Below are 26,567 nucleotides of genomic sequence, written 5' to 3'. Positions count from 1 at the left end.
GGCTGTAGCTTGGGGTTTGGCTTATTCAAAAAGGGCATAAAAAAGCCAGCCGAATCTTTCCCATCTTGATTTGGCTGCTGCTGCAGTGCCTGTCCAAAGATGGCTCAGCCCCAGTGCAGGGACCCTTACTCTCCCTAGAGCGCCATTCCCACCTTCTGTCTGCAGGAGGGTGCTAGTGAGCCAGTAACAGTGAGTCAGCAACCTCTGCGTGCATCTTCTACTGCCACCACTTCCTAACAGGGTGGGGAAACCTGCCAGCCTCTCCCCTTGGGGTTTCACTTCTTTTCTTTGCCATCCAAGCCCAAAAACTATGCCAAAAACTGGGGTTTATAAAGCATAGGAAAATGATTCAACATACCTGTTACATGTTGCTTTGCAAGGACAGGTGAATGTGAACCTTACAGAAATGTGAAAGTTCATGTGAATGTTATTTCGTAAAAACCTTTTGTTCTTTACTTTCTGTATTAATAATTTAGGTGCCTCACCTTCTCATTTGCATTGTTACAGAACTAGGATTTGTCTAAAACAGGAAGGAAGGGCATTAAATTGTTTTACACGAAATACCTAGATTATTATGATTTTTTTAAAAATAATGTTTATTTCAGCTGAATTAAATTTTATTTACTGCTTGCAATTTTCACTGCTCGTTATATCTTCTGTTAGATCTGGACATAGAATTTGGTATGCTATGTCCATAAAACAGTAACGGGATCATGCCACGATGATTACATAGGAAAGATCGATTAACGGGATCATGGCATGATGATTACAGAGGAAAGACAGATCTTGATAAGTCAAACGTGTTATAATCTCATGTGAAATACATGGGTTTCATTTAAAATATAATTTCCTGAATAGAGGTTTGTTTAGAGACATAGAGATCTTTACAAAGAGCTGTAAGGATACAGCTCTAACTTCTACTTATGTAGTTAGTCGTCTTTTTGATTGATGAGCTTGCATGTAAATAAGAGTAGGATGTCTGTTTGGTATTGGGAAATTAGTCCTACATACAATTGCTCATTTTTTTAATGTTGGGCTGCATTTATCACTAGTGAAATACATAATGACAGGTGACACTTAAAAATCTTTACGTATGTATGCTCTTGCTTGATTTGCACAGTTTTGATTATTTTCCAGTTTTGATTTCTCCGTCATTTTTAAGGTCGCCAAGTTATCCTCCCCCTGGCTGTGGCAAAAATAAATCAAAACTCAAGTCAGAACAGGATGGCATCTCCAAAACGCATAAACTACTGAGAAGGACTTGCTCTAGCACAGTGAAGGCGGAAGATGTGTGTGCCACAAAATCCCACAGAACCTTTGGCCGCTCCTTGTCAAGTGACCCTAGGGCTGAACAGACAATGGCTATTAAATCCCACAAACTGTTGAACCGTTCTTGCTCTACAGCCGTCAAGCAGGAGGAGTGCATTACTTTAAAGCCCCATAAGCTGTTAAGTAGGTCATGTTCTGGGGACCCTCGATGTGAGCACAACAGCACCTTGAAGCCCAACAAACCTTTAAGCAGGTCCTACTCCAGTAATCTTAGAATGGAAGAATTGGATGGATTGAAGAATCACAAGTTACTCAGCAAGACTTACTCCAATGCCCCTAAATCATCCAAAATGGAGCCTTTCAAGGAATCCACCATAGCAGAGAGCAGGAGGCTCTCTCTTACCTCAGGGCTTATTGGTATCTTAACACCATCTTCATCATCACCTTCACAAGCTGTTGTGCGTAACAGTTTTTTATTCTGCTCCTTTTTCTCCTATTATTTTCCAAACATACTGTTATGCTTCCTATGGAAAGGCATTAATACTTAGGACATATGTTAGTGAAGATATTGGATATATTGAATATATGGGAAGACATGAGCAATGGAGTCAGCTTTTAAGGGGGATTTATACAACTGTGCATGCACATATATTTAAGTTATAAAACTAGAATTTACTTAGGTCAAGACAGAGATTTTTCATCACGTTGAATACAGCTCAATGTACCTGCTAGCCAGGGAAAAAGTTCAATGATCCACTTCCTTCCCTGCCTCCTTTCATGCTGCAGGAAGAAGGGAGAGCTTCTGTGCCACAAAATTGACTTGGTCACGCAAGTCTTTTTTCATTTCACTGTCTGCTTGTGGGGGAAGTAACCATCCGTTGGCTTGTTCGGGTGCCAAGTCACTTCTTCTAGTCTTTGCATCTGTGATCATCGTCATAGTGGAAGGAATGCAGTCATGATTCAGCTCACCTCATGTGCATTTGTACTCTGTTGAAGGTTTAACCTTCAAACACCCTGGTGGCAGCTGGAGGTCAGGCAAGGAATTAGATCCATGCTGACCCCCTTTCTTTCCATAGAGACAGGATCAGTTGGGAAGGCAATGGGTAGCACATATTGTTAAAGTTAAGAAAGAGTGCTCAAAATTAATTCTTCTGCCTTTGAATCTTAAAAGATGGGTTTTGTACCTTAGAGGAGAGAGTGGGTCTGTTTGCACTCTTTCAAGGCACCTGTCTGTTTTCTGTGTTAGATCTGGGGAGACGCACTTAGGAGACAGTCCTTTCCACTCCCTCAGCCTGGCGGTACCTTGATGTTCTCAGTGAGAAAAAGTTGAATCTTGCTTGAAATGCTATACATATATTCAAAATAGTGCATTCTGAGTAATGGAATTACATGGAGTGTGCTACGCTCATGGTAAATGAGTTTAATAAGCTGTGAGCTATACTCATCAAACCTAAAAGCAGTGATATACTATCATAAAATCATTTATATACATGCTGTGTTCTCTGGTTCCTCTAATGTGCACAGCAATATTAATTTAAGTTGAGCCAACAGACTTTTTATTTGTCACAGTTTAGGAGATGCATTTTTTTCTGAATCAGCAGAGGATGTCTAAACGTAGCAAGATCTGAAGTCAGTAGGGAAAGTCCCATTCATTTTGATAAGATAATGAAGAGTCGAATAAGAGGTTTCATTACTGATGTTATCAGCTGATATGGAAGAAATGCAAGACCTGCTCAGCAGTCTATAAAAACTACCAGTAATTTACTGCTAGGATGCATTTACTGTGAGGGAAATCATCACATACATGGTCAGGTGCAGATCGACCAATGTTAGCAGAAGGGCATCAGCAGTCCATTTCACATTTTACATGCAGGCTCCAGATACATGGGTAGCCTGGGTACCTAACTAAAATTTGAAGTCAGTGGAAAGCAATGAATCAGGACCCTAACATTTTTCAGTTCTCAGCTGAAGCATTTCAGTTTCATATATGAATACAGTTAGGAGGATTATTTCCCAGGGGAAAACAAGAGAAAAGTTTCCCAATTAAGCACTTGGAGAAATGAAAGTAAATAAGCCTATAAACAAAACCAAAGAAAGCTTTAAGTGGAGGTGATCTGACTCTTACTCAAAACAAGGTATGGTTGAGGTAGATGTCAGCCTAGAGGTAATTTTATATCTCACTGACTCCTGTAACAGAAGTTCCTTCTAATTTATGTTGCTGTGTGTTGAAAGAAAAAGGCAGAAAGAATTTGAGTGGGATCTGAGCACAGAGGTCTGTTAATGTGGTGCTTACAGAAGTGAGATCTTAGCCAGTATAAAAGAAAAAAAATTCAGCCATTCTGAGAGTTGTTAGACTTTCAAGCCTAAGCCGATAGCCCATATTTGGGTAGAAAATACGCAGTTAAGATTCAATGAAATTTACCAAATGCCAGTTTATCGGAATGGAGTGATGGCACTGGTGTTTCTATTTGAGATTAAAGGTTTTGGGATGCTGAGATACAAAGCCTCACTAGATTTAAGAACTAAAAAGAAATGCTAAAAATCTACCCCAAACTCAGCAAGCAGTAAAAGGATTGATTATTTTGGATGACTGTTTTTTGCAAATGAGGGATCTTTTTAGATGCAAATATTGTTTAATTAACATATTTGCACGCAAAAAATACAAATGTTTTACCATTTCTCTATAATTAGTGTACCAACACTGAAGTTGCCTCAACTTTTTTCTTGCAGCAAAATTATGGTGTGAAATGCATTCCGGTACGAGACCGTGGCTTTCTTGTGCAGGTAGGATGTCATATCTTGCCCATTTGTGAAACACTGTGGGGCATGAGCTGACTGTTAATTATTTTTAAGCAGATGTTGTTATTCTCATTTTCATTGTTCTCAGACTATTGAATTTGCTGAGCAGCGGATACCAGTATTGAATGAATACTGTGTAGTTTGTGATGAACCGCATGTGTTCCAGAATGGCCCGATGCTGAGGGTAAGTGGTATACTTGTTGGGATAAACAATGTGTTTTATAATGTCTCACATAGCATTGGACAATACAAACCTGTTACAAAACTACTGAATTATTTCAGATGTGCTTCATCCTAATACCCTTTTAAGATGCAAAAATGTAATGCATATTAACTAGATTTTCCCATAAATTTGAAAAAAATCAATGCATTGCAAGCAAGGGAGATGGAAATCAGGCTTGTATAATGTGATAGAAACATAGAGGGAAAGGATGTCTTTCACTGAACACTATTGCTCTATCTACAGTAGTCGCAACTGGATAAGATAGAGGAAGTGGATTAGAGTGCTTTCCTGCTCCTCTGGCATCTTTCAAAGGCTTAGGGTCACCTCAGTCCTTGAGCTCTTATCAAGCCATGGCCAGGGTACTCAGATACATTGGTATTAATGCCACAAGACTGTGGAGTTCTTCTGACCCTCTTTTGCTCATGGACCACTGGAATGAGCCGTCTTCCATAATGTGATAAAAAAGCCAGTAAAGTAGATGCTCTGTGAAGTGTCTGATCTAGCAGCTACCTAGCCCAGGGGCACTGTTGTCATTCAGTACGCCCAAAGTCTGGCCAGTTAGGCAGCTCTTCCTTCCCTTCATTCCTGTATAACAAGGGATGAGGAATTTTGCATGCTGAACATTGTACCTTCTCATGCTGTTGGTGAATTGATACTGTGAAAAGAGTCAGATTGGTCATGAGAGACACACTCTGCCTGGAGCTAATGGATCAGTGTATCTTCATGAAAGAGTATATTAGGAGAATAAAATTCTTACCTTTAGGACTGATCTTGCAGTTTAGAATCTTTCTTGTTTCATCTGTCCCAAATCCTGTGGAAACCTGTGTAACCTTAAAAGATTAAAGCCGTGGAAAAGTGTTTAATACCAGTGTGTGAATGGTCTGACATATGCCAATTTCTCCACAGTGTGGCAAGCAACTACATGTAAGCTGAAGCAGATATAATCTATGATAGTTCCATGGAACTAAATTCAGGAAGCTTATTGCTTACACAGTAGCAGAGGTCACCTCACATACCCCGTGACACTCAGTGGCACCTCAGTCAGGCATTCTGACTGCAGGCAGGTATGCAAATACGCTGCTAATAGGATTAGCAAAAGCATCTACATATTCAGTTAACACCATTTTAAGTCATGGTTAAACTTCTGTACTTTTGAAAATCCTATCAGGTGATTTGGTTTTGCCTTTTCAAGCTTATATCTACCTTTCAAAAACATGTTTTTTGCCAGATTTACAACCAACCAAATCGTGATTAGAAGCCTGTAGAAAAGGCATCAGTTCCTTATTGTTCATCTTTGAATGCACTGCTATGCATATTACCTGTGACAGGATGAGGTAAAACAAAGTGAGTAAAGTTTGGATAGCGAGTAAAGATTGGATAATATAATAATTTAAATTGTCGTGTTTTATCTGTTGTCCATTAGACAAAGCAAACAGTAGGATTTATTCCTCTTCACATTATGAACTATTAAAAGAAAACAATGGAAATTCATCTGCTCTAAATAAAAAAATCCTAATTCTTCTTGCTTTCCCACCTTAGAAATTAAAATCCCTCAGTTATTTTAGCTATCTGTTTGAGAGTTTGTCAGCACTTCAAAACAGAGGAAAGTGCAAACGTGTTTGCCACTATACTCATCAGTGCCTTTGCAAGCAGCATAGCCTAGCAAGCTTTGCAAAAATGAAAGGCTGTCCTTATATAACCCAGGGAGAAGGAGATAGTGGCAAGAAGTCTAACATGCTCTGTGTATGCTTGAATGACTCAATAAGCAATATAGAGCCATTAATGAGTTTGCAGTTCTGTAGAAGGTGAGAAAGGATCTCAGTTTGAATTAAGGATGAGCTTGCCAGAGGGTCTTAAGGAAATTTATGCTTCATTCTACTGAGAGCTCTGGCAGAGGCAGACTAAAGTAGTCAATTGTAGGGTTTATTTACATGCTTCAGCTGCACACACATATACATACACACATATATAATGTATATAAAGAGAATAAAGAGTGACCCAACTGAAAAAGCACTTTATATTTAATACTGCTGCAACAGCAGATCTCAGAAATACAGAACTTTATTGAGCAGAATGCAGGGGGCTTTCATTTAAGGCAAGGTTAAGTGCAATCTAGCCTTATGTCACTTAGTCAGTAGTAACCCTGGCCTTCTTAAAGAGATTTAGAGTGCTTATACTTTTGATACCACAGTAACTTCACCAGGTTCCATTATGATCATAACTTTGCTAAGGTCTGCTTTTATTTTTAGATTCTGTGTCTAGATCCCATTTTCTACAGATGTCCATATCTCAAAGGCGTTACTGAGGCTCTATCTGTAGTTGGTTGTATGACAAGAGATGCCACAGACTAAATAGCTCTGGATGGTTCACACGTCTCTCCCTTTAAAGAATAGTTCCTCCACACAGATGCACACAGGGTCATGCCTGGGTGTGTGTATCCTTAATGATGAGTTTCTTTCTACCTTTTGGACCTTTCTTTCAACAGCAAAGAAGGCATATGAATTTATAAAAGCATAGCAAAGTTATTGCTTGAGAAGTTAGTTTTCTGGTATTTAATGGAGTTTTACGCAATTGCAAAGAAGCCAGGAAGGAATTTGATTCTGTAATCCTCCAGTATGTCAGCCTGACACCTTTCCTGAACTATAGAATGGTTTAATTAATTGTCTTGAATTGCAGTTTAAAAAACTCAACACTTGCCATCACACAATAATTACATTTTTTAAATACTGTAAACTCTTGTACCTGAGCGTAATTTTTTTGTGCTGGTTATTAATGACTTGCGTAATTAAGATGTCTCATCCTCAGAATAGCTGAAGATACCAAGTGAAACTGAGACAGTTTTTCTTTCTGCAGACTTGCTCTACAGGCTATGTTTTTATCTTAGTTATAAAGTATCTCTAAATCAGTCTCTCTCAGCACGAGCTTTCTTCTCAGTATTGTGTTTCTTTTTCCTAGATAAATTTTTCTGGGGGGTGTTCTGTTTCTAATATCTATTTCAATTTCCTTTGCTTTCTTAAAATCTTGACATCTTCTTTCCGTAAGATAACAGCAATTTAATGATGTGTCTTTTTGTATAGCTTATTATAGACACTAGACCCACATGGCAGACGTACCATTGTATGGAATATGTCTGTTGCAGAACACCTGCATATGTTGCATATGTTTGGCTTGATGCTCAACAATGGGCACCTGACTTGCTCCAGCGCCCACAAACTAATCTAATCATGCAAATGTTCCCTGCTGGTTCAGAGGTCCTGTTGTACACAGGAATCTTTGGATGTTCTTAGGCATCTTAGTCACTTATTGAAGATAAAGAGGATACTTAGTGACTTAGTGAAGATGAATGAGGACAAAATTCTTAGATTTCTCCTGGGAATTTCTTTACGGAGCAAAGTATGGATCTTTCAGAACAACCGGTTTTCTTTTGAGGTCCAAAATTTCCCTCAAATACAGAGGACCAGAATTACAGATACAGTTCATGTGTGTACTCCACAAGTGCATGTTTAGATAAAAACACGTTATCTAGATGGGGTATCTTCAGAACACTCAAAAACCTGATGGTCTCACAAGGAACTGCAGCTGTATTACTATCAAGGAGATGGACAAAGGTTCTCTGGAATGGAAGAAGGAGTCTTAGAAAAGTACTATAACGCATCATGAAGCTGTAACACTCTTCTCTATAAAGGTCCATGGTCCATTGCTTCATTCCATCCCCTTTTTAAAAAACACCATAAAGTAGGCAATGCTTTCCTGTAGGTATTCACACTTTTCCCTTATGAGATGAGGATTAATGCAATTTCTCATCCTAGCGTGTTTCTTTAATATTTATTTCAAGAGCACAGTGAGATCTAGTTATTATTTATAGTGCATCCAAAGTTATGAAAGCTAAATTGGATGTTTAGAGATACACACTTACATAGAATGCTACCGAAAACTGCAAATTCCCTGAAATCACTGCATGGCATAATTTGCCATCTTTCTGCAAAGCACAGGGAAAATTCAATGAATACGTGGATCCCAAGAAGGAAAGGTATTATTTAACGTCTTGCATAATGTAGATCATACTATTTCTTGTGGTTATTCCTAGCAGTGACCTGAGTTCTACATATTTCACTCTTCATAGAAGTATTAAGAAGCAGCTTTGAAATCACTGGTAAGGGTTGAGACTGCAGCTTTACATCCAAACAGATCCCTTATCTCATGCAAAGAATCACCATGCATCCTCCTGCAAGGCAACCTGTGCTGCACAGCTCTCAGGAGCTCTGTCATCAGTCTCTTCTGAAGCGGCTCTTTCCACAGCTTTGAAAAACTGGGCAGTACAAGGTCAGACACAGGTTTTGTGCTGAGGAGATACAGAGAAGGCAGACCTGGTAAACCTACTGAAAACAATAGAAGTCTGCTCATTTGAATTATTAGCCTCGTGTTACTGTCTTCGAATTTGTTCTCAACAGAGAAGTTGTTTAGATGAGTGAGACATGGACTATTATTTGTTTGTAATTAATGACTAGATGTGAATTGTTTCAAAAGCATGTTTTGAAATGCTCTTTTTTCTAACATTTTCAAACAGTTGGTATATCATTCACATACATGTTAAAATAGTTAAATAGGTTATCCTGATTTCTGTCAAACTACCATGTTAGACTAAATATTAGAATTAAAGTTAGGAAATCTTAACGACTTCCAGAAAGCCCATTCTGAAGTACTGAGATATTCTCCCATGGGGCATGTGTCTCTAGTGAAAAGCCCCTGAAACTGGAGCTTGTTTCATTCACTGTCTTTCACTGACTTATGAAAATCTCCAAGGATGGAGACTCCGCAGCCTCTCTGGGCAACCTGTTCCAGTGCTTGATAAAGCTTTAGAGAAAGCCAATTTTAGATTTCTCTAAAACATTAGATAAAGTTTAGGTAAAGCTGAGTCCTGTACAAAAGAATAAAAGCACTAACTGTCCTCCAAAGGTCCTTTTGAACCATATGATTTGGTTCATCTAAAAAATATATTTTCCAAAGCAGATATAATAATGTACTAAAGAAACTTCAGCATTATTTGGTTCTATATTAGAAGGCTATTAACTTTTTTTTTTAATACCATATGAAATTCTTCCTGTTACTCAAGAATTGATAATAATATTCTAGGGAAGGGCTAAGTTGCATTTTAATAATGCAACAGTTTTGCTGCTATAATAGAGAGATTTCCTGTTCTAGGAATTAAGCATGTACTTTCATTACAAACATTTAAATATTATGAGATCATGAGTCATTAACAAAAGTGGTTATTATATTTAAGGATCTGATTAAAAGAAGTATAATAAAAATGTATCATCATGTAATATCATACTCAAAGACTGGAGGAAAGCAAAAATCACTCCTCTCTTCAAGAAGGGCAAGAAGGGGAGGACCCAGAGAACTACAGGCTGGTCATCCTCACCTCAATCCCAGGGAAGATGATGGAGTAGCTAAGCCTAGAAACCATTTCCAGGCACATTAAGAACATGAAAATCATCAGGAATAATCAGCATGGCTTCACCAATGGGAAGTCGTGCATGATCAGCTTGATAAACCTCTATGATGAAGTGACTGGTCTGGTAGATGAAGGGGAAGCAATGTCTGCCTGGACTTCAGTAAGGCCTTTGACACTGTCTCTCATAAGATCCTCATAGACAAGCCGTTGATGCATGGGCTGGATGAGGAGATAGTGACATAGACTGAAAACTTGCTGAATGGCCCAGAGGGTGATGATCAGTGGCACAAAGGCTAGCTGGAGGCCAGTAACTATTGGTGTACCCCAGGGGTCAATACTGCGTCCAATCCTGTTTCATATCTTCATTAATCGTCTAGATGATGCAGCAGAGAGTAACTTCAGCAAGTTTGCAGATGATACAAAACTGGGAGAAGCGGGTAGTACTCCAGAGCAATGGGGTGCCATTCAGAGGGACCTCAACAGGCTGGAGAAATGGGCTGACAGGAGTCTCATGCACTTCAACAAGGAGAAGTGCAAAGTCCTGCGCCTAGGGAGGGACAATACCGGGCACCAATATATGCTGAGAACCACTCAGCTGGAAAGCATCTTGGCAGAAAAGGACCTGGAGGTCTTGTTGGACACCAAGCTGAACATAAGACAGCAATGTGCTCTTGTGGTAAGGAAGGTTAATGGTATCGTGAGCTGCATTAAACAATAGAATTGCCAGCAGGTGGAGGGCAGTGATCCTTCCTCTCTACCCAGCATTAGTGAGATCACATCTAGGGTACTGTGTCCAGTTCTGGTCTCCCCTGTAAAAGAGGGAGATGGAGCTACTGGAGAGAGTTCAGCAGAGGGCGACTAAGATGATTAAGGGAATAGAGTATCTAACATAGGAGGAAAGACTGAGAGAGCTGCAACTGTTCAACCGGGAAAAGAGAAGGTTCAGACTGGATCTTATTAATGTCTATAAATACCTAAAGCGAGGGTGAACAGAGGACAGAGACAGGCTCTTTTCAGTGGTGCCCAGTGTCAGGAGAAGAGGCAATGAGCACAAACTGAAACACAGGAGGTTCCATTGGAAGACTAGGAAACACTTTCTTACCTTTTTCACCTTTCCTGAGAGTGATAGAGCATGGGAGCAGGTTGCCAAAGAGAGGCTGTGGAGTTTATATCCATGGAGACATTCAGAAGCCATCTGGACACAGTCCTGGGCAACTGCGTCCGGAGAGCCTGCTTAAGCAGGGGTGTTGGAGCAGATTACTTCCGGAGATCCCTTCCAACCTCCATCGCTCTGCAATTCTGTGGTCATATTTAGCTTTTACTTAGTATAAATTGTGCAGCTAATGTCTGTCCTACTGTCTCTGCCCTCCTGAATTCCTCATTTACAAATACAAAAGCCATTGGTAAAACAGCATCATTGAATGGATTTTAAAGACCTGTGAGGCAATTACACAGGACAAAAAAAATCTCAGAATATATTCAGTAAGGTGATTAAAAAAACCCTCTCCTTATCAATAATTTTTCTTTCAGTCAGAAATTCTTTTTAGAGTGCCATCTTGTGTTGAAACCTCAGAATGAGGCCTCTTTACTAGAAATAGTAAAAACTCAGCAAAACTAAATATTGAAGTTAATCTCTTTGAAATTTGTACTCTGGTACAGACATCTCTGCTGTTTAAAGTTTTGCCCATAAAATGTGAATGGTAAAATACCGTAAAACAATATTTGAAATACTTGTTGTTTGTATTTATCTGTAAAATTAAGTACAGCCTGATAATTCTGATATATCTGTCCTTAAATTAGTAAGCTTACATTTTTAGTATGTATTTCATCCCGAAATGTTCAGTTATGATTTAGTCATTAAGGGTGAGATTTTGGACTTGGTGAGTCCCGTTGATTGAAGAGGTTTTGGATTTCTCTGTCCTTTGAATATAAGATTATTCACCACTGCTGAAACTCAGTAGCATTGATGTTCCAGAAACAGTACATGGCTTAGGGTTGGGAGGTTTTTGGTGCAGAATAAACATATTTGGACTATGGAGAAAAGTGTAGGTGTACCAATAAGTTTAGCCAGATGAGTTCAGCCAAGATGCTTGTGGCATTCCAATATTCTTGTGGAATAATGCCCTGGTCATTCTGGTCATTACTCCACAATATAGGCTGGTTTTATCTCTTTTTATCAAAAAGTTACAACCAGTACATTAGTAGAATGGATTTCAATCACTTTATTTTTTACTAAGAGAATAAAATGGCTGTGCCAAGTGTTCCTGTCACCAAGAACTACCAAAGTGCACCTTGTCCAGCAACCACTCCATAATGCTTGTCTGTTTGCCATCTATTAATATATCTGGTAAGTAAAAATAAAAGTTAAAAAATATGTATAAGCTGTCCAAGAATGCAGAAGAAAAGAAAAAATAGAAAATAAAATCTGGATCAAACTAATCAAAACCAAACAGAACAAGTAACATTTCTTACTCAGCCTCAGTCTATGCTCACATTTCACAGGTTGTATCTGCTTACCACTGTAGTGTTTCCCATGTCTTTCTGTGGCATGTTCCACATATCACATGAATATTGCGAGATTATTCAGAGAGCTTACCTTACAGATTTAGAGTGAGACAGAGTATCAAATTAATTATTCCTACTCTCTGACAGTGTGTATATTTATATAGAGGTTGTAGTAATTTGACTTCATTGAGCTTACAATACAGAATAGACTCTGTTTTGAAGGGACCTACAACCATCATCTAATCCAACTGCCTGACCACTTCAGAGCTGACCAAAACTTAACGTGTGTCGTTAAGGGAATTGTCCAAATGCCTGTTGAACACTGACATGCTTGGGCATTGACCACCTCTCTGGGAAGCCTGTTCCAGTGTTTGACCACCCTCTCAATAAAGAAATGCTTCCTAATGTCTAGTCTAAACCGCCCCTGGTGCAGCTTTGAACCATTGCGACATATCCTATCACTGGATCCCAGGGAGAAGAGACCAGCACCTCCCTCTCCACTTCCCCTCCTCAGGAAGCTGCAGAGAGCAATGAGGTCGCCCCTCAGCCTCCTTTTCTCCAGACCAGACAAACCCAAAGTCCTCAGCCGCTCCTCCTAGGACATTCCTTCCAGCCCTTTCACCAGCTTTGTTGCCTTCCTCTGGATGCATTCAAGGACCTTCACATCCTTCTTAAATTGTGGGTCCCAGAACATCACATAGCACTCAAGAGGAGGCCACGGCAATGCTGAACACAGCGGGATAATCTCGTCTTTTGGCTGGCTGGTTGTGCTGTGTTGGATGCGCCCCTGGATGCAGTTTGCCCTCTTGGCTACCAGGGCACACTGCTGACTGACTTGTATTGAGCCTGCTGTCGAGCAGCACCCCCAGATCCCTTTCTGCAGGGCTGCTCTCCAGGCACTTCTCTCCCCATTTATACTTGTGTCTGGCATTACTCCATCCTAGGTGCAGAATCCGGCATTTGGACTTGTTAGATTTCATGCCATTAATCATAGCCCAATGCTTTGATCTATCTTGACCCCTCTGCAAGGCCTCCTGTCCCTCAAGAGAGTCAACAGCACCTCCCATTTTGTTATCATCATCAGACTTGCAAATGGTGCATTAAACTCCTGCATTCAGGTTGCTGATAGATGTCTTGAACAGAACTAGCCCTGGAATTGAGCCCTGAGGAGCACCACTGGTGACCGGTCGTCAGCCAGATGTAGCCCCATTCACTACAACTGTTTGAGGTTTGCCCTTCAGCCAGTTCTTCACCCAGCACCTTGAACCCATTCATGCCACAGTTGGACAACTTGCCCAGAAGGCTGCTGTGCGGGACAGTATCAAAAGCCTTACTAAAATGCAGAAAAACTACATTCACCGCCTTCCCTTCATCTACTTGGTGGGTGACCTTATCATAGAAGGATATCAAATTATGTAGGCTTTCCCTTTCTGAACCATGCTGACTGTGCCTGATGATTGCATTGTTCCTTTAATTCCTCTCAACAGCACCCAGTATAATCTTCATAATTTTTCCAGGAATTGAGGTTACACTATCAGTCTGTAGTTGCCTGTGGTTGTTTGACTTCATTTGAAAGTTCAGGACACAGGTGTACTTTTTAGTAATTTCTTAGTAAATTTCTTTTTAAAGCAATTCCTAAATCAGCGTAAGTGGGTAAATATTTAATTTGAATAAGTTTATTTTTAAATATCTGTTTTAGTATAAGGCAAAAACTTGTCAATAATGTTACTAAAATACTAAGCTGAATTTTAATAAATCGTAGGGGTTTAATCCACTGTGAGCTAGTGTTGGATGCTTCACTCAGAAGTATAAAGCATAGCAGAGTAGGCAGATGTGCATTAAACTTGCCCTTCAAAATAATATTGATGATTAATAATTAAAAATTGCTTGAATTCTGAAACTCTATGAACCTTATATTACAGTTAAAGGTAATTCTGCATGATTTCAGTAATGATGTAAGTAAATACAGAAGTCATACAGTTTGGACTCAGACCTTTACCTTGTAATTCTGTGTGAGTGTGTTCTAAGATACACATTACTGAAACAGTTATTTTATCAAATTTGAATTGAATTGACCTTTCTGCCGTACTCTAGGAAACATGAAAGTCTTAAACTCATGAACGTGCTTTCCTCTAGTACTCTTACAGAGAATGAGCATTTTACATGTGGTGTATAATCAGCACTGGTAGAAAGTATACAAGTGCCTCATCAGTGCCTGCCTTCCAGGTACCACTCTTACCTCGTGTGTCAGATCTGTAGATAGAATGAGGTTTCTGTAGCATTTCCTAATTCATCTGAAAGTGTTGCTTACAGATGTAAGCTATGAGAGAGGCAGATTTAGTAATGTTACTCTTACTGGTCTGAATAGAGCTGGTCCTTAAGTAATATAGACTTAGGTAGTAGAGAATCATCAACCAGTCTTATTTTACCTTTTCTTACAAATGTAGCTAAGACTATCTAAAAATAAGTAACTGATGCAAACTGAAATAAACCTTAAAAACTTGAAAAGTCACTGCAAGAGAGAACTTTATCTACCAGACTCCTTTCACCTCTCTCCCTCCTTCTCCCTCCTTCTCTCTCCTGCTCTCCCTCTCTCCCTCCCTTCCTCCCTTCCTCCCTTCCTCCCTTCCTCCCTCCCTCCCCACCCACCCCAGCCCCCTTCCCATTTTCAGTGTCATTGCAGCTGTGTTATATCCTCATCCTTCTGGAGAGTGTAATGAAGTGAAAGAGAATTTTCTCCTGTGGAAAAACTAATAATTACTGTGGTTGAAAGTAGGAAACAGAACAGAGATTTGAAGTTACATTTCACCCCCATGCCTGTTGCTTTCATTAGGAGAAGAGAGATGGCCGCTAATGGTTTCACCTTTACCATTTGCTATATTTGCTCTAAGTCAGGCTATGAGCCTTCCCGGAGCTTCTTTTTTTAGATCAAGAGTTTTTAGATGTGTCAGTCATGTTGCAGCCCCATTAGTGTCTGTGTGACATCCCTCAGGATACAAGAAAGGGTGGCACATTGCCCTTCTGAGCACAGCCACAGCACATATTAGAAAGTAGCAAGATAGATCAATATTGACTATGAAAGTTTCAGCTTTTTTGAATTGAAAGAATGTCTGGAAAATATTTTAAGTAGTGTATGAGTCCAGGAACCAGCATATGTCATAGCACCTAGAAGGTTTGCCTGTCTGCCATTTATAGTCACTGCTGTAAGAAGTGATACTTGCATTGTAACGTATGGAAACACTGATTGAGTACTTTTCCATTACAGCAGCTGTTGGGTGGGTGCTACTGAGCATGCAAAGAATGGGGATGGCTAAAGGAAAAGTCTCAAAATCTCAAAAGCTCACAAAATGGTTTATGCTTCTGTCAGTGCCTTCTGCTTCCAAGCATTTGCTTTGAACCTGAGACTTGGGCAGGTTAACTGCCCAACTCTTATTTCTTCTGGAATAATTATCCTTCTAAATAGTCTTTCTTCACTTAGCTAATAGTTTTGTGGAAGTCAATTTATGTTTTATGTTTTATTTTATGCTTTATGTTAATTTTCTCCTTTCAAGTGAAAAATAAAGTATATGTGAAACCACTAGCAGCTGTTGTTGTTGAAGAGGAGTTACAGCTGCTCTCTTGAGGGAGTGGAGAACAAAGTTGCCCAGCCAGTCAGTTCTGCGTGCCTTCAAGGTGATGGTTGTAATCTGTAAAATTCTGTGTGCACCTAAGATAAGGTTCACATTCAGAAATATACACCTAGGTGTATAAGCGCTATTTTGTTGTGTATTTTCCCTTTGAAAACAATGGAAGTTAGCAATCTAATAGAAGTTGGATATTCTGTAGCTTTCTAGATGTAGATCCACATGAGTAAGAACATGTCTATACTTTCATGTACATAACACAAAAGTTTGTAGAAAGTTCAGCTTGCTGAATAGTACCTGTACTTGAACCAAAAAAAGAGAATCCAAAAATGACATTGGAATAACATAGTTTTTATAAATGTGTTAGTAGTGTTCTTGTTTGTTCACTGTGGCTAAGGTAATTTCCCGTATTTATGATACAAAGTCAGAATAAGACTGTCCCAAGGCCACACATCCTATTACAAGAGAAGAGACAAACAGATGCTGTGAAGGGAAACACACTGGCAGTATGCAAAACATTAGCAACAGTGTAAAAGCAGCCTTGAATCCCTATTTTCCCATAAAGTTTGTGATGTTCTTTAAGCTCTGTCTTCCAGAATTGGTTTATTAACTTAGTTTTCCTATGTTTTCATCAGTTCTAGCATGCACAATTATGAACAAAACCAAAATATGGAAATGTGACACTGAGTAGTCACCATCTTGTGACAAACAAAAGCCTTCTGGATGTTTGCTTATTAATTGTAAACCAATCTTTTAATTTTGGAGGGAAAGAAAGAAGTTTAAATGGTTGAACCCAACCAGTGACTGGAGTAGGGGACAGTGAAATGGCCATACCAACACTCTGTTAACACTTGTGAGGAATTTAACTTAAAAGCACATGACTTGGTTAAATTGGGACAAATTTCAGAAACAGGATCCAAAAATGCTCTTAAAATGGCTGGAGTTTGGGTTAGAAGACATCTAGGCTAGATATATGAAGGCAAGCTATTGAAGTGTCCATATAGCTGCAGGGTTTGGGTTGTTACTGGGAATCTTTGGCAGCAGGCTGGCCAACTTGGTGAGGCGAGCTTTAAACTGAAGGACTTGGGAGGCAGGGTCCAAAGTGGCAATGCTAATGCCATCATATCCAATGGGGGAATAAGCCAATCCAACTAGAGCAGCGACCAAGGTGCCTTAGCTGCCTCACAAGATGACAGTCAGAAGACCAACCACCTCAAGGGTGTGTATCACTATAGTGGGTTATCATGCACTCCTCCAGGTGAACCTGTGTGCTCAATTATCTCTGAAATGCCTGTACACCAACGCAGGCAACATGGGGAGTAAACAGAGGGAATTAGACATCTCTGTGTGGTCACAGGGCCACAATTTCATTGCAATTACAGGGATGTAGTGGGATAGCTCGCATGATTGGAATGCTGTCGTGGACGGCTACATACTTTTTAGGAAAGACAGGCCAGCAAGGCAAGGTGGGGGGGTTGCTCTTTATGTGACAGACCAAATGTAATGTATCAAGCTCTGCCTAGGGGTGGACAAAGAAGGAGTTGAGCGCTTATGGCTAAAAATTAAGGGGCAGGCAAATATAGGTGACACTGTTGTGGGTGTTTGCTACAGGCCACCTGATCGGGAACAAGAAGTCAACGATGCCTGCTAAAGACAGCTGGCAGTAGCCTTATAATCAACAGGCCTTGGTTCTCATGGGGGACTTGAACCACCCTGATACTTGCTGGAAAAGCAACACAGCATGTAGAAGAAAAGAAGGTTATTGGAAGTAGTCAACATGGATTCATCAAGTCACGGTCATGCTTGACCAACCTGATAGCCTTCTGTGATGGCATGACTGGCTGGATCGATGCAGGGAGTTGTTTACCTCGACTTTCAGCAAGGCTCTTGACACTGTCTCCCATAACATCCTCATAAAATCATAGAATAGTTGGGGTTGGAAGGGACTTCTAAAGGTCATTTAGTCCAACCCCCCTGCAATAAGCAGGGACTTCTTCAACCAGATCAGGTTGCTCAGAGCCCCATCCTGCCTGACCTTGAATGTTTCCAGGGATGGGGCACCTACCACCTCCCTGGGCAACCTCTTCCAGTGTTTCACCACCCTCATCCTAAAAAATTTCTTCGTTATATCTAGTCCAAGTCTACCCTCTTTTAGTTTAAAACCATTACCCCTTGTCCTGTCGCAACAGACCCTGCTAAATAGTTTGTCCCCGTCTTTTTTATAAGTCCCCTTTAAGTACTGAAAGGCTGCAGTAAGGTCTGGGGAGAGCTTTCTCTTCTCCAGGCTAAGCAACACCAACTCTCTCGGCCTGTCCTCATAGGAGAGGTGTTGCAGCCCTCTGATCATTTTTGTGGCCCTCCTGTGGACCCACTCCAATAGGTCCATGTCTTTCTGGTGTTCCCAGGTTGAATTCTTCAATGCATTTCTCAATCAGTTTCATTCTTCGAAGCATGATTAGCATATGAATTTTTAATAATTTATTTCCTTTTAGGAAGTAGTTCGAAACAATGAATTAAGAGTACCTTTTCCAAACAAATAAATAAAATAGGTAAGCTTAGGAAGTGTGGGTTAGATGAGTGGACAGTGAGGTGGACAGAGAACTGGCTGAACGGCAGAACTCAGAGGGTCATAGTCAAAAGCACAGAATCTGGCTGGAGGCCTGTCACTAGCGGTGTTCCCCAGGGCTCTGTGCTGGGTCCAGTCCTGTTCAACATATTCATCAATGACCTGGACAAAGGGACGGAGTCTCCCCTCAGCAAGTTTGCTGACAATACCAAACTGGGAGGAGTGGCTGATAGGCCAGAAGGCTGTGCTGCCATCCAGCGAGACCTGGACAGGCTGGAGAGCAAAGCAAGTGTAAGGTCCTGCACCTGGGGAGGAAAAACCCCATGCACAAGTTCAGGCTGGGGGCTGGCCTGATGGAAAGTGGGTCTGCTGAGAAGGACCTGGGAGTGCTGGTCAGCAAGCTGACCGTGCATGAGCCATCAGTGTACCCTTGTGGCCAAGATGGCCAATGGTATCCTGGGGTGCATAAAAAGCAGTGTGGCCAGGAGGTTATCCTCCCCCTCTACTCTACCCTAGTGAGACCACATTTGGAGTACTGTGTCCAGTTCTGGGCTCTGCAGTTCAGGGAACTAACAAACAGGGAACTAACGGAGAGAGTCTGGCGGAGAGCTATGATGATGATCAGGGGACTGGAGCATCTCTCTTATGAGGAAAGGCTGAGAGACCTGGGTTTGTTCATCCTGGAGAAGAGAAGACTGAGGGGGGGGATCTTATCAATCATTATAAATATCTAAAGGGTGGATGTCAAGAGGATGGGGCCAGACTTTTCAGTGGTGTCCAATGGACACCACCCAACAGAAAAGGGCAATGATCACAAATGGGAACACAAGAAGTTCCACCTGAACATGAGGAAAAGCTGCTTTCCTGTGAGGGTGCCAGAGCAGTGGAACAGGCTGCCCAGACAGGCTTTGGAGTCTCCTTCTCTGGAAATATTCAAAACCCACCTGGACGTGTTCCTGTGCCCCCTGCTCTGGGTGTGCCTGCTCAAGCAGAGGGGTTGGACAAGATGATCTCCAGAGGTCCCTTCCAACCCCTACCATTTTGCGATTATGTGTGGTTTTCCCCATTAGACTGCAAAGACAAAATATTCAGTGGGCATAAAGGTTCATTAAATACCTAAAATCAAAAGAATTGTATAGACCCTAACAGTAATGTCTGTTCCTCTTCAGAGCTCAAATTTTGCTGTCCTGTTTTTCCTCATATCTACAGTTTGCCAGCCTTAAAATCTTAGCTTCAGTGTCCGCCTGAGAGAAGAAAGGCCTTTCAAATGTCAAGCATCAGTACAATGCCCATTTTCCTAACTTCCCTCTTCCAGATGCTCAGATGTTTCTGGGGTCATAACAGAGGCGGGGGCTGGGAGGGGGAAGGAGCAAATATGAAAAGTCCTGTATTCCCTTTGCCATCTTTAAGTCTCAGGATAACTTACTTTGTTGCGTTTGTAAAAAAAAAAAAAGTCAAAAATAAATATTTTCTTAATACATTTCTTCATGGCAAGCATGGCTAAACTTAGATTGCTCTGCTATTCCAGAGCAATCCCTTGCTCTGGAGTAAAAAGGAGTCTGTGTATACTGTTGATTACAATAGCCAAGGTGGTAGTACCAACCGTGCATCCCCAACTAAGCAAATTATTTAAACACATTAAACATTATTTTTAAATGTGGAAAACCTGAGAATAATGACAATAATAAATACTTTTTGTATAGTGTGCCATGGCACAGCGAATTGGATCATGTTAGGCTTCATCTGCTGCCTAATGCAATGTAACGCAGCAGATAAAATAAATCAAATGGGTGACACACTATTAGACTTGAAAGATGATAGCTCTTGTAAAGCAACTGATGTGAGAATATATCAGTGCAGTAGATTTCAGACATTTATTGAAGCCTCGAATCTTTGAAACCCAGAAAAGGCATATTTTAAGGGCTAGGAAACAAGTGACTACAAATACAGCAGTATGCTTATTACTGCCAAACCTATTGCCTGAAACAGGATTCAGCTAAATTTTATGTTTTCTTTGTGTGCTCAATTCATTTTTTCATTTCTGCAAGTGCTTCCTAGAGACATTAGCTTGAACTTCAAAGCGATGGCTATGAATGCTTTAGTGATTATTGTGATAGCTAGGCTCAGAATTTTTAGTTACAAAAGTTCAGTAGTGCCTACCAAAGATCATTTTAAGTTTCAGTGAGTTAGGATTTGATAATATAGATTTGAAGAAATAGTATCCAAAAAATAGATTTGATTGTTTTTAACATTGTAATAAAAAGTTATGTTTACCAGGGTCAGTTTTATGGGAGGTTTTAATTTGTGTTTCTTTCTTGTATTTTTGCAACTGTTTGTTCATTTTGAATGCTTATAACAATTCGCTGTGTGATTCGTTATTTAAGCCTTCAAAAAGTTGATCTGCTAAATATCTCTCGGTAAGTAAGCATGGAGCTGCTGTAAGGGTTGTAACCAATTAGGAAGCCTTTGAAGTCATGCCTATTCTCTTTACTTAAAAGCTCGGTTCATTTTTTTTTCTTTCTGCTTTGTTTGCTTTATGAAAGCAGAACACACAATTCTCACTCAATATGCAGTTTAAGTAAGTTTTTTATTTGATCATTGTGATGACATTGTGAATTAATTTTTTCAAAAATATGGACAAAAAACTGGTTCAACAGCAAGGTTTTTTTATTTTTTTAAATATCTGAGAAAAGAGTGAGAACACCTTTATTTATTAAAATAACATTTGGCCTTCCCAAATATGGTGTTTATTCTGTACAAATGCAATGCGTTTTCTTAAAGTTTACAAATAAATTGTTAAATTAGTTAAAAAATAAATTTGAAGTACTTTCTTCAGTAAATTTGTCTTCAGATATTTATGTGTGCTCTCAACAGCAGAATAACAAGCTGTGAATAATAAACCTGCATTTATGAAGGGGGTGTGCCCCCATTATTTTTGGATTTGTTCTCCATTTAATTATGTAGGAAGTTTTCGGAAGTCTGACAGCGTAGTGTTAAGGACATTCAGGTACTATGCCTCCAATTTGGGTTTTGTAATTTGTTAGGATTTGTTTTTTAAGTTTAGCCTCTGTGAGTACTTATGAGTTTGAGAGTTCTTCAGATTTGTTCTTCAGATTATTAAAATGCTTCTCTAATATATCTTCCTCAATAATTGACTTGTATTTGTAATTTGATATTGAAGTTGCAGTTAATATCTGAAGAAAAAAATATTAATTTTAAATGTATTTGGGTTTGGTTATAGATATTACATGGTAAAACCAAGAAACCAAAACTAGACCAAAAATACAATCCACTTTCTTTCTCTATGTAGCCCACTGTTTGTGAACGGGAGCTCTGTGTGTTTGCTTTCCAAACATTAGGAGTGATGAACGAAGCTGCTGATGAAATTGCAACTGGAGCTCAGGTAGAATTATCTAATGCTTATTACATGTCTGATTTGATGTAGTGTACTCAGGCTTCTCAGCCTCTACTAGTTTTTATTTTGACTTGTATTACCCATATGAGTACTGTGTGGTATTATTTATTTGTCCACTCTTAGAGCTGTAAATACACTATTTTACGCATGTGTGTTTTCAAACGGTACTAATGAGGTACTTCCATTGTTTTGCATCCATGTAATTAGAGTAACCCTGTTTTCTTGTTCTGTTGTATTCAATTAGGTCACCTGGGTTGTTAATAAAGGCAGCCATTGTCATTTGGAGATAATTCCCATTTATTTTCACCTAATGAGCCATTACTACTCTCATGCAATTAATAAGCTACTTCCTGTTCATGGTGTTGGGATGCAGCTATACACTGAGCATCTGTTGTTTTGATCATTAAATAACAGTGGGAAAGTCCTTACTGAGGTTGCTACATCGGGGTTTTCCTCTCTCCTCAAGGATCAGGAATTTAATATAAGCTTGCTTCGCGACTCTAAGTTCAGTTATTAATGTAGTTATAACCATATCATTGTGGATTTTTTTATAATTTTATATGTGCCTTAAAGTATTTTAAACTATGTTTCCAAATCATCATTTAACCTTAGATTACAGTAAATTCAAAAGCTACAAAATGCATTGCTCTCTGATTTCCTAGGCATATGTCACTCATTATGCATTTATACAGTAAGCAACATCTTTTTATTGGAAGAGCAAATTTTCAGTTCAGTTAACTTTAACTAGCACTAGTGAGCCTAGCCACTGGAAACAAACTATTCAGCTAAGTGCCTGAATACTGCCTATGGGTATATCCTTAGAGGAAGAAACTTACAGCACTGTATGTTAGCTTCTTCACTGGAGAATATGACTGCAGGATCTGAACATCAGCTCTTCCTCTGATCTGATGTCTGAAGACTGTTAGACGACTATATTTCCAACATTCAGCATACCAAATATTGAGGTACCTGTGTAAGCTTGTAAGAAATGGAGAGGAGTGTGCTGATGAAGCCCTACCTCTTCCTCAGCCTGAAGTCCTCTGAAGACCTCAGCTATGTCCTTCTGGGGAGCTAGAGTTTTATTTTTTCAATTTCGGCACTTACATGGTACTTTACATGTACATTTAGAATCATAGAATAGTTGGGGCTGGAAGGGACTTCTAAAGGTCATTTAGTCCAACCCCCCTGCAATAAGCAGGGACTTCTTCAACTAGATCAGGTTGCTCAGAGCCCCATCCTGCCTGACCTTGAATGTTTCCAGGGATGGGGCACCTACCACCTCCCTGGGCAACCTCTTCCAGTGTTTCACCACCCTCATCCTAAAAAATTTCTTCGTTATATCTAGTCCAAGTCTACCCTCTTTTAGTTTAAAACCATTACCCCTTGTCCTGTCGCAACAGACCCTGCTAAATAGTTTGTCCCCGTCTTTTTTATAAGTCCCCTTTAAGTACTGAAAGGCTGCAGTAAGGTCTGGGGAGAGCTTTCTCTTCTCCAGGCTAAGCAACACCAACTCTCTCGGCCTGTCCTCATAGGAGAGGTGTTGCAGCCCTCTGATCATTTTTGTGGCCCTCCTGTGGACCCACTCCAATAGGTCTGTGTCTTTCCTCTGTTGAGGACTCTAGTGCTAGATGTAATACTCGAGGTAAGTGCACGAGTGTGGAGCAGAGGGGCAGAATCACCTTCCTCGACCTGCTCTCCATGCTTCTTTGATGCCGCCCGACATATGGTTGGCTTTAGGGGTTGTGAGCGCACATTGCTGGTTCATGTCCAGAAGCTGAAGAAGCTCAAGAAGCACTTGGACAATGTTGTTCAGGAAGCACTTGGACAACACTCTCAGACACACGGTGTGCATTTCAGGGTTGTCCCTGTGCAGGGACAGGAGTTGGACTTGATGATCCTTGCAAGTCCCAACTCAAAACATTCTATGATTCTATTTTCATCCACCAGTAGTCCCAAGTCGTTCTCCATAGGGCTGCTCTCAACCCCTTCATCCCCCAGCCTGTATTGATACCAGGGGTTGCCCCACCAGGTGCAAGACCTTGTACTTGGCCTTGTTGAACCTCATGAGGTTCACCTGGGCCCACTTCTCAAGCTTGTCCAGGTCCCTCTGAATGGCATACCATCCTTCTGGTGTGTCAGCTGCACCACAGAGCTTGGTGTCATTCGCAGTTTGCTGAGGGTGCACCCGCTGTCGGTGTCACTGATGGAGATATTAAACAACACTGGTCCCAATACAGACCCCTGAGGGACACCACTCATCACCAATCTCCATCTGGACATTGAGCCATTGACCACTACTGTCTGGAATTGACCATCCAGCCGATTCCTCATCCACTGAACACTCCACCTATCAAATCCTCATCTCTCCAATTTAGAGAGAAGGAAGTTGTAGGGGACCATGTCAAATGCCTTATAGAAGTCCACATAGACAACATTTGTAGTTCTTCTCTTGTCCACTGATGTAGTCGCTTCATCACAGAAAGCCACTAGGTTGGTCAAGCAAGACTTGCCCTTGGTGAAGCCATGCTGGCTGTCTCAAATCACTTCCCTGTCCTCCATGTGCCTTAGCATAGCTTCTAGGAGGATCTGTTCCATGATCTTCCCGGACCCAGGGGTGAGGCTCAGAGGTCAGTAGATTCCATGGTCCACCTTTCTACCATTTTTAAAAGTCAGCACAACATTTCCCTTTTTCCAGGTCCCAGGTGCTTCACCTGACTGCCATGACTTCTCAAATATCCTGTAGAGTGTCTTAGCGACTACATCTGCCAGTTCCCTCAGGACTCTGGGATGCATCTCATTGGTCCCATAGATTTATGCATGTTCAGGTTCCTCAGGTGGTCACGAACCTGATCTTCTCTTACTGTAGGAGGGACTTTGCTCCCCCAGTCTCTGCCTTGAGGTCCATCCACTTGAGAGGTGTGGGAGGAGAGGTTGACAGTGAAGACTGAGGCAAAAAGGTGTTGAGTACCTCAACCTTCTCCTTGTCCATTGTTACCATTTGCCAGTCATGCTCATCGACAGTGTATGCTTTCTTTGACCTTTCTTTTCTGACTGCCATACCTGTAGAAGCCCTTACTATTATTTTTTGCGTCCCTTGCCAAATTCAGCTCCATCTGCACCTTGGCCCTCCTGACCCCATCCCTACACAACCAGGCAGTGTACCTATACTCTTCCCAGGACACCTGTCCTTGCTTCCACCACCTGTGCATTTCCTTGTTGCCCTTTAGTTTGGCCAGCAGGTCTCAACTCATTCATGCCAGTCTCTTGCCTTTGTTTTCTGATTTCATATATCTAGGGATCAAGAGCTCTTAGGCTTTTTGGAAAGCATCCTTAAAGATCTGCTAGCTCTGTTCTGCTCCCTTGTCCCTTAGGGCGGTTTCCCAGGGGGTCCTATTGACTAACTACTTGAAGAGCTGGAAGTTTGCTTTCCTAAAATTTGGGAAAAAATTACGTACAAACTAACATGGTATGTTACATGTACATTGTACATTAGGTAGAAACAAGTAGTTCTCAATTCTCTTTTTAAATGTGGCTCATAAGAGAGAAAGTCCTGTTAGCTCTCTCACTGTGTGTTACATAGGTGTCACTGCTGCAGGCAGACCTTGCTCTAGAGCTCTAGAGTACTTCTACAGAGTACTGAAGTGATAACCACCTTAACAGTGCTTAAAAGAGTTCAATAAGAGCTTTTGTCAACTGTCCCATTGGACCTGGATGACAAAATTTTTTTAAGTTTCACTCTAGTGATAACATTGTACCCAGCTCACTACATCTGATCTGGTTGGGCTACCATTACTATTTGCAGAAAGAATTCAGCTCTTCTACGGTTTGATTCATCTGAGCTATTTCTGACATTAATTTAGGATAGTGTGAATCACAGCATAGACTATCAGCACAGTTGTTATTTTCTCTTGGTTATAAACAGAGGCTAGGCTGACTAGTAAGAGGTAGGTGTTCACATTGTGAATCTACATTTTGTCAGATCAGTCTTCTGCCAAATCATTATGTGTAGTGAAAGAGGCTAAATATAGGTTCCCATTATTAGAAATCACATTCTGTTTTTTTCTGCTGTGCTTACAGCTAGTTTCCTAAGGTATACACCCCTCCTTTGACACTGCCAATATTCTGATGGCTCCTCCTTAATAGTAAGTGATTATACTTTCTAAAACTTTCGAGCCTAAACTCACCTTGCCTTATTTTAGTCATGTAGTCAAAATGCCTGAAAATTAAATGTCTGATTTGTTGATAGTTCAGACTCCCCATAGAGAGTATATGGAGACAGAGACGCACTGTCTGAGAGACTGATGTCGTAAGAGGGAATGAATTATCCTCAGCAAATGTCGTCTTGTTCTCCTTGAAAATATTTTAATCCTTACTTACGTACTTCAGTACCTACTGTTAAGGAGGAGGAGTTCAGGCCCAGCTATAAGGTCATTTACTAAATGCACAGCACTTTCTATTACCAAGGGACACATACACAAGGTTGTATTATAATGTTTGCATTAGACTTACCTCCCAGTTTAAGTTGCTCTGTGTTCTATCAGCTCAAAACAATGATCTCAGGGGAAATAACTAAGCCTAATCTATGCATGTTTTCCTCCATGTCAGAGCAATATGCAGGTATCATGGTGAGAAACAATATAGGAGTCAATGGTTGGTTTAAAGGATGGCTTTGGGATGGCTTTCTAAGAAGAATTGTGGCAATTTTAAGA

General features: G+C 40.5%; 1 protein-coding gene across 1 annotated transcript in view; it reads left to right on the top strand.

Annotated features, from left to right (window-relative positions):
* PARP8 (poly(ADP-ribose) polymerase family member 8) overlaps positions 1-26,567 on the top strand; it is a 120,318-nt gene that overhangs the window by 76,958 nt on the left and 16,793 nt on the right. The window contains exons 12-15 of the mRNA XM_075078631.1: positions 1,163-1,727; positions 4,000-4,053; positions 4,157-4,252; positions 21,754-21,846. Of these exons, the coding sequence (XP_074934732.1) occupies positions 1,163-1,727; positions 4,000-4,053; positions 4,157-4,252; positions 21,754-21,846 (808 nt within the window). The remainder of the gene's footprint in view (positions 1-1,162; positions 1,728-3,999; positions 4,054-4,156; positions 4,253-21,753; positions 21,847-26,567) is intronic.

This window comes from Phalacrocorax aristotelis, chromosome Z (assembly GCF_949628215.1).
Source record: "Phalacrocorax aristotelis chromosome Z, bGulAri2.1, whole genome shotgun sequence".
NCBI lineage: Eukaryota > Metazoa > Chordata > Aves > Suliformes > Phalacrocoracidae > Phalacrocorax > Phalacrocorax aristotelis.
This window is presented reverse-complemented; position numbering and strand designations above follow the sequence as displayed.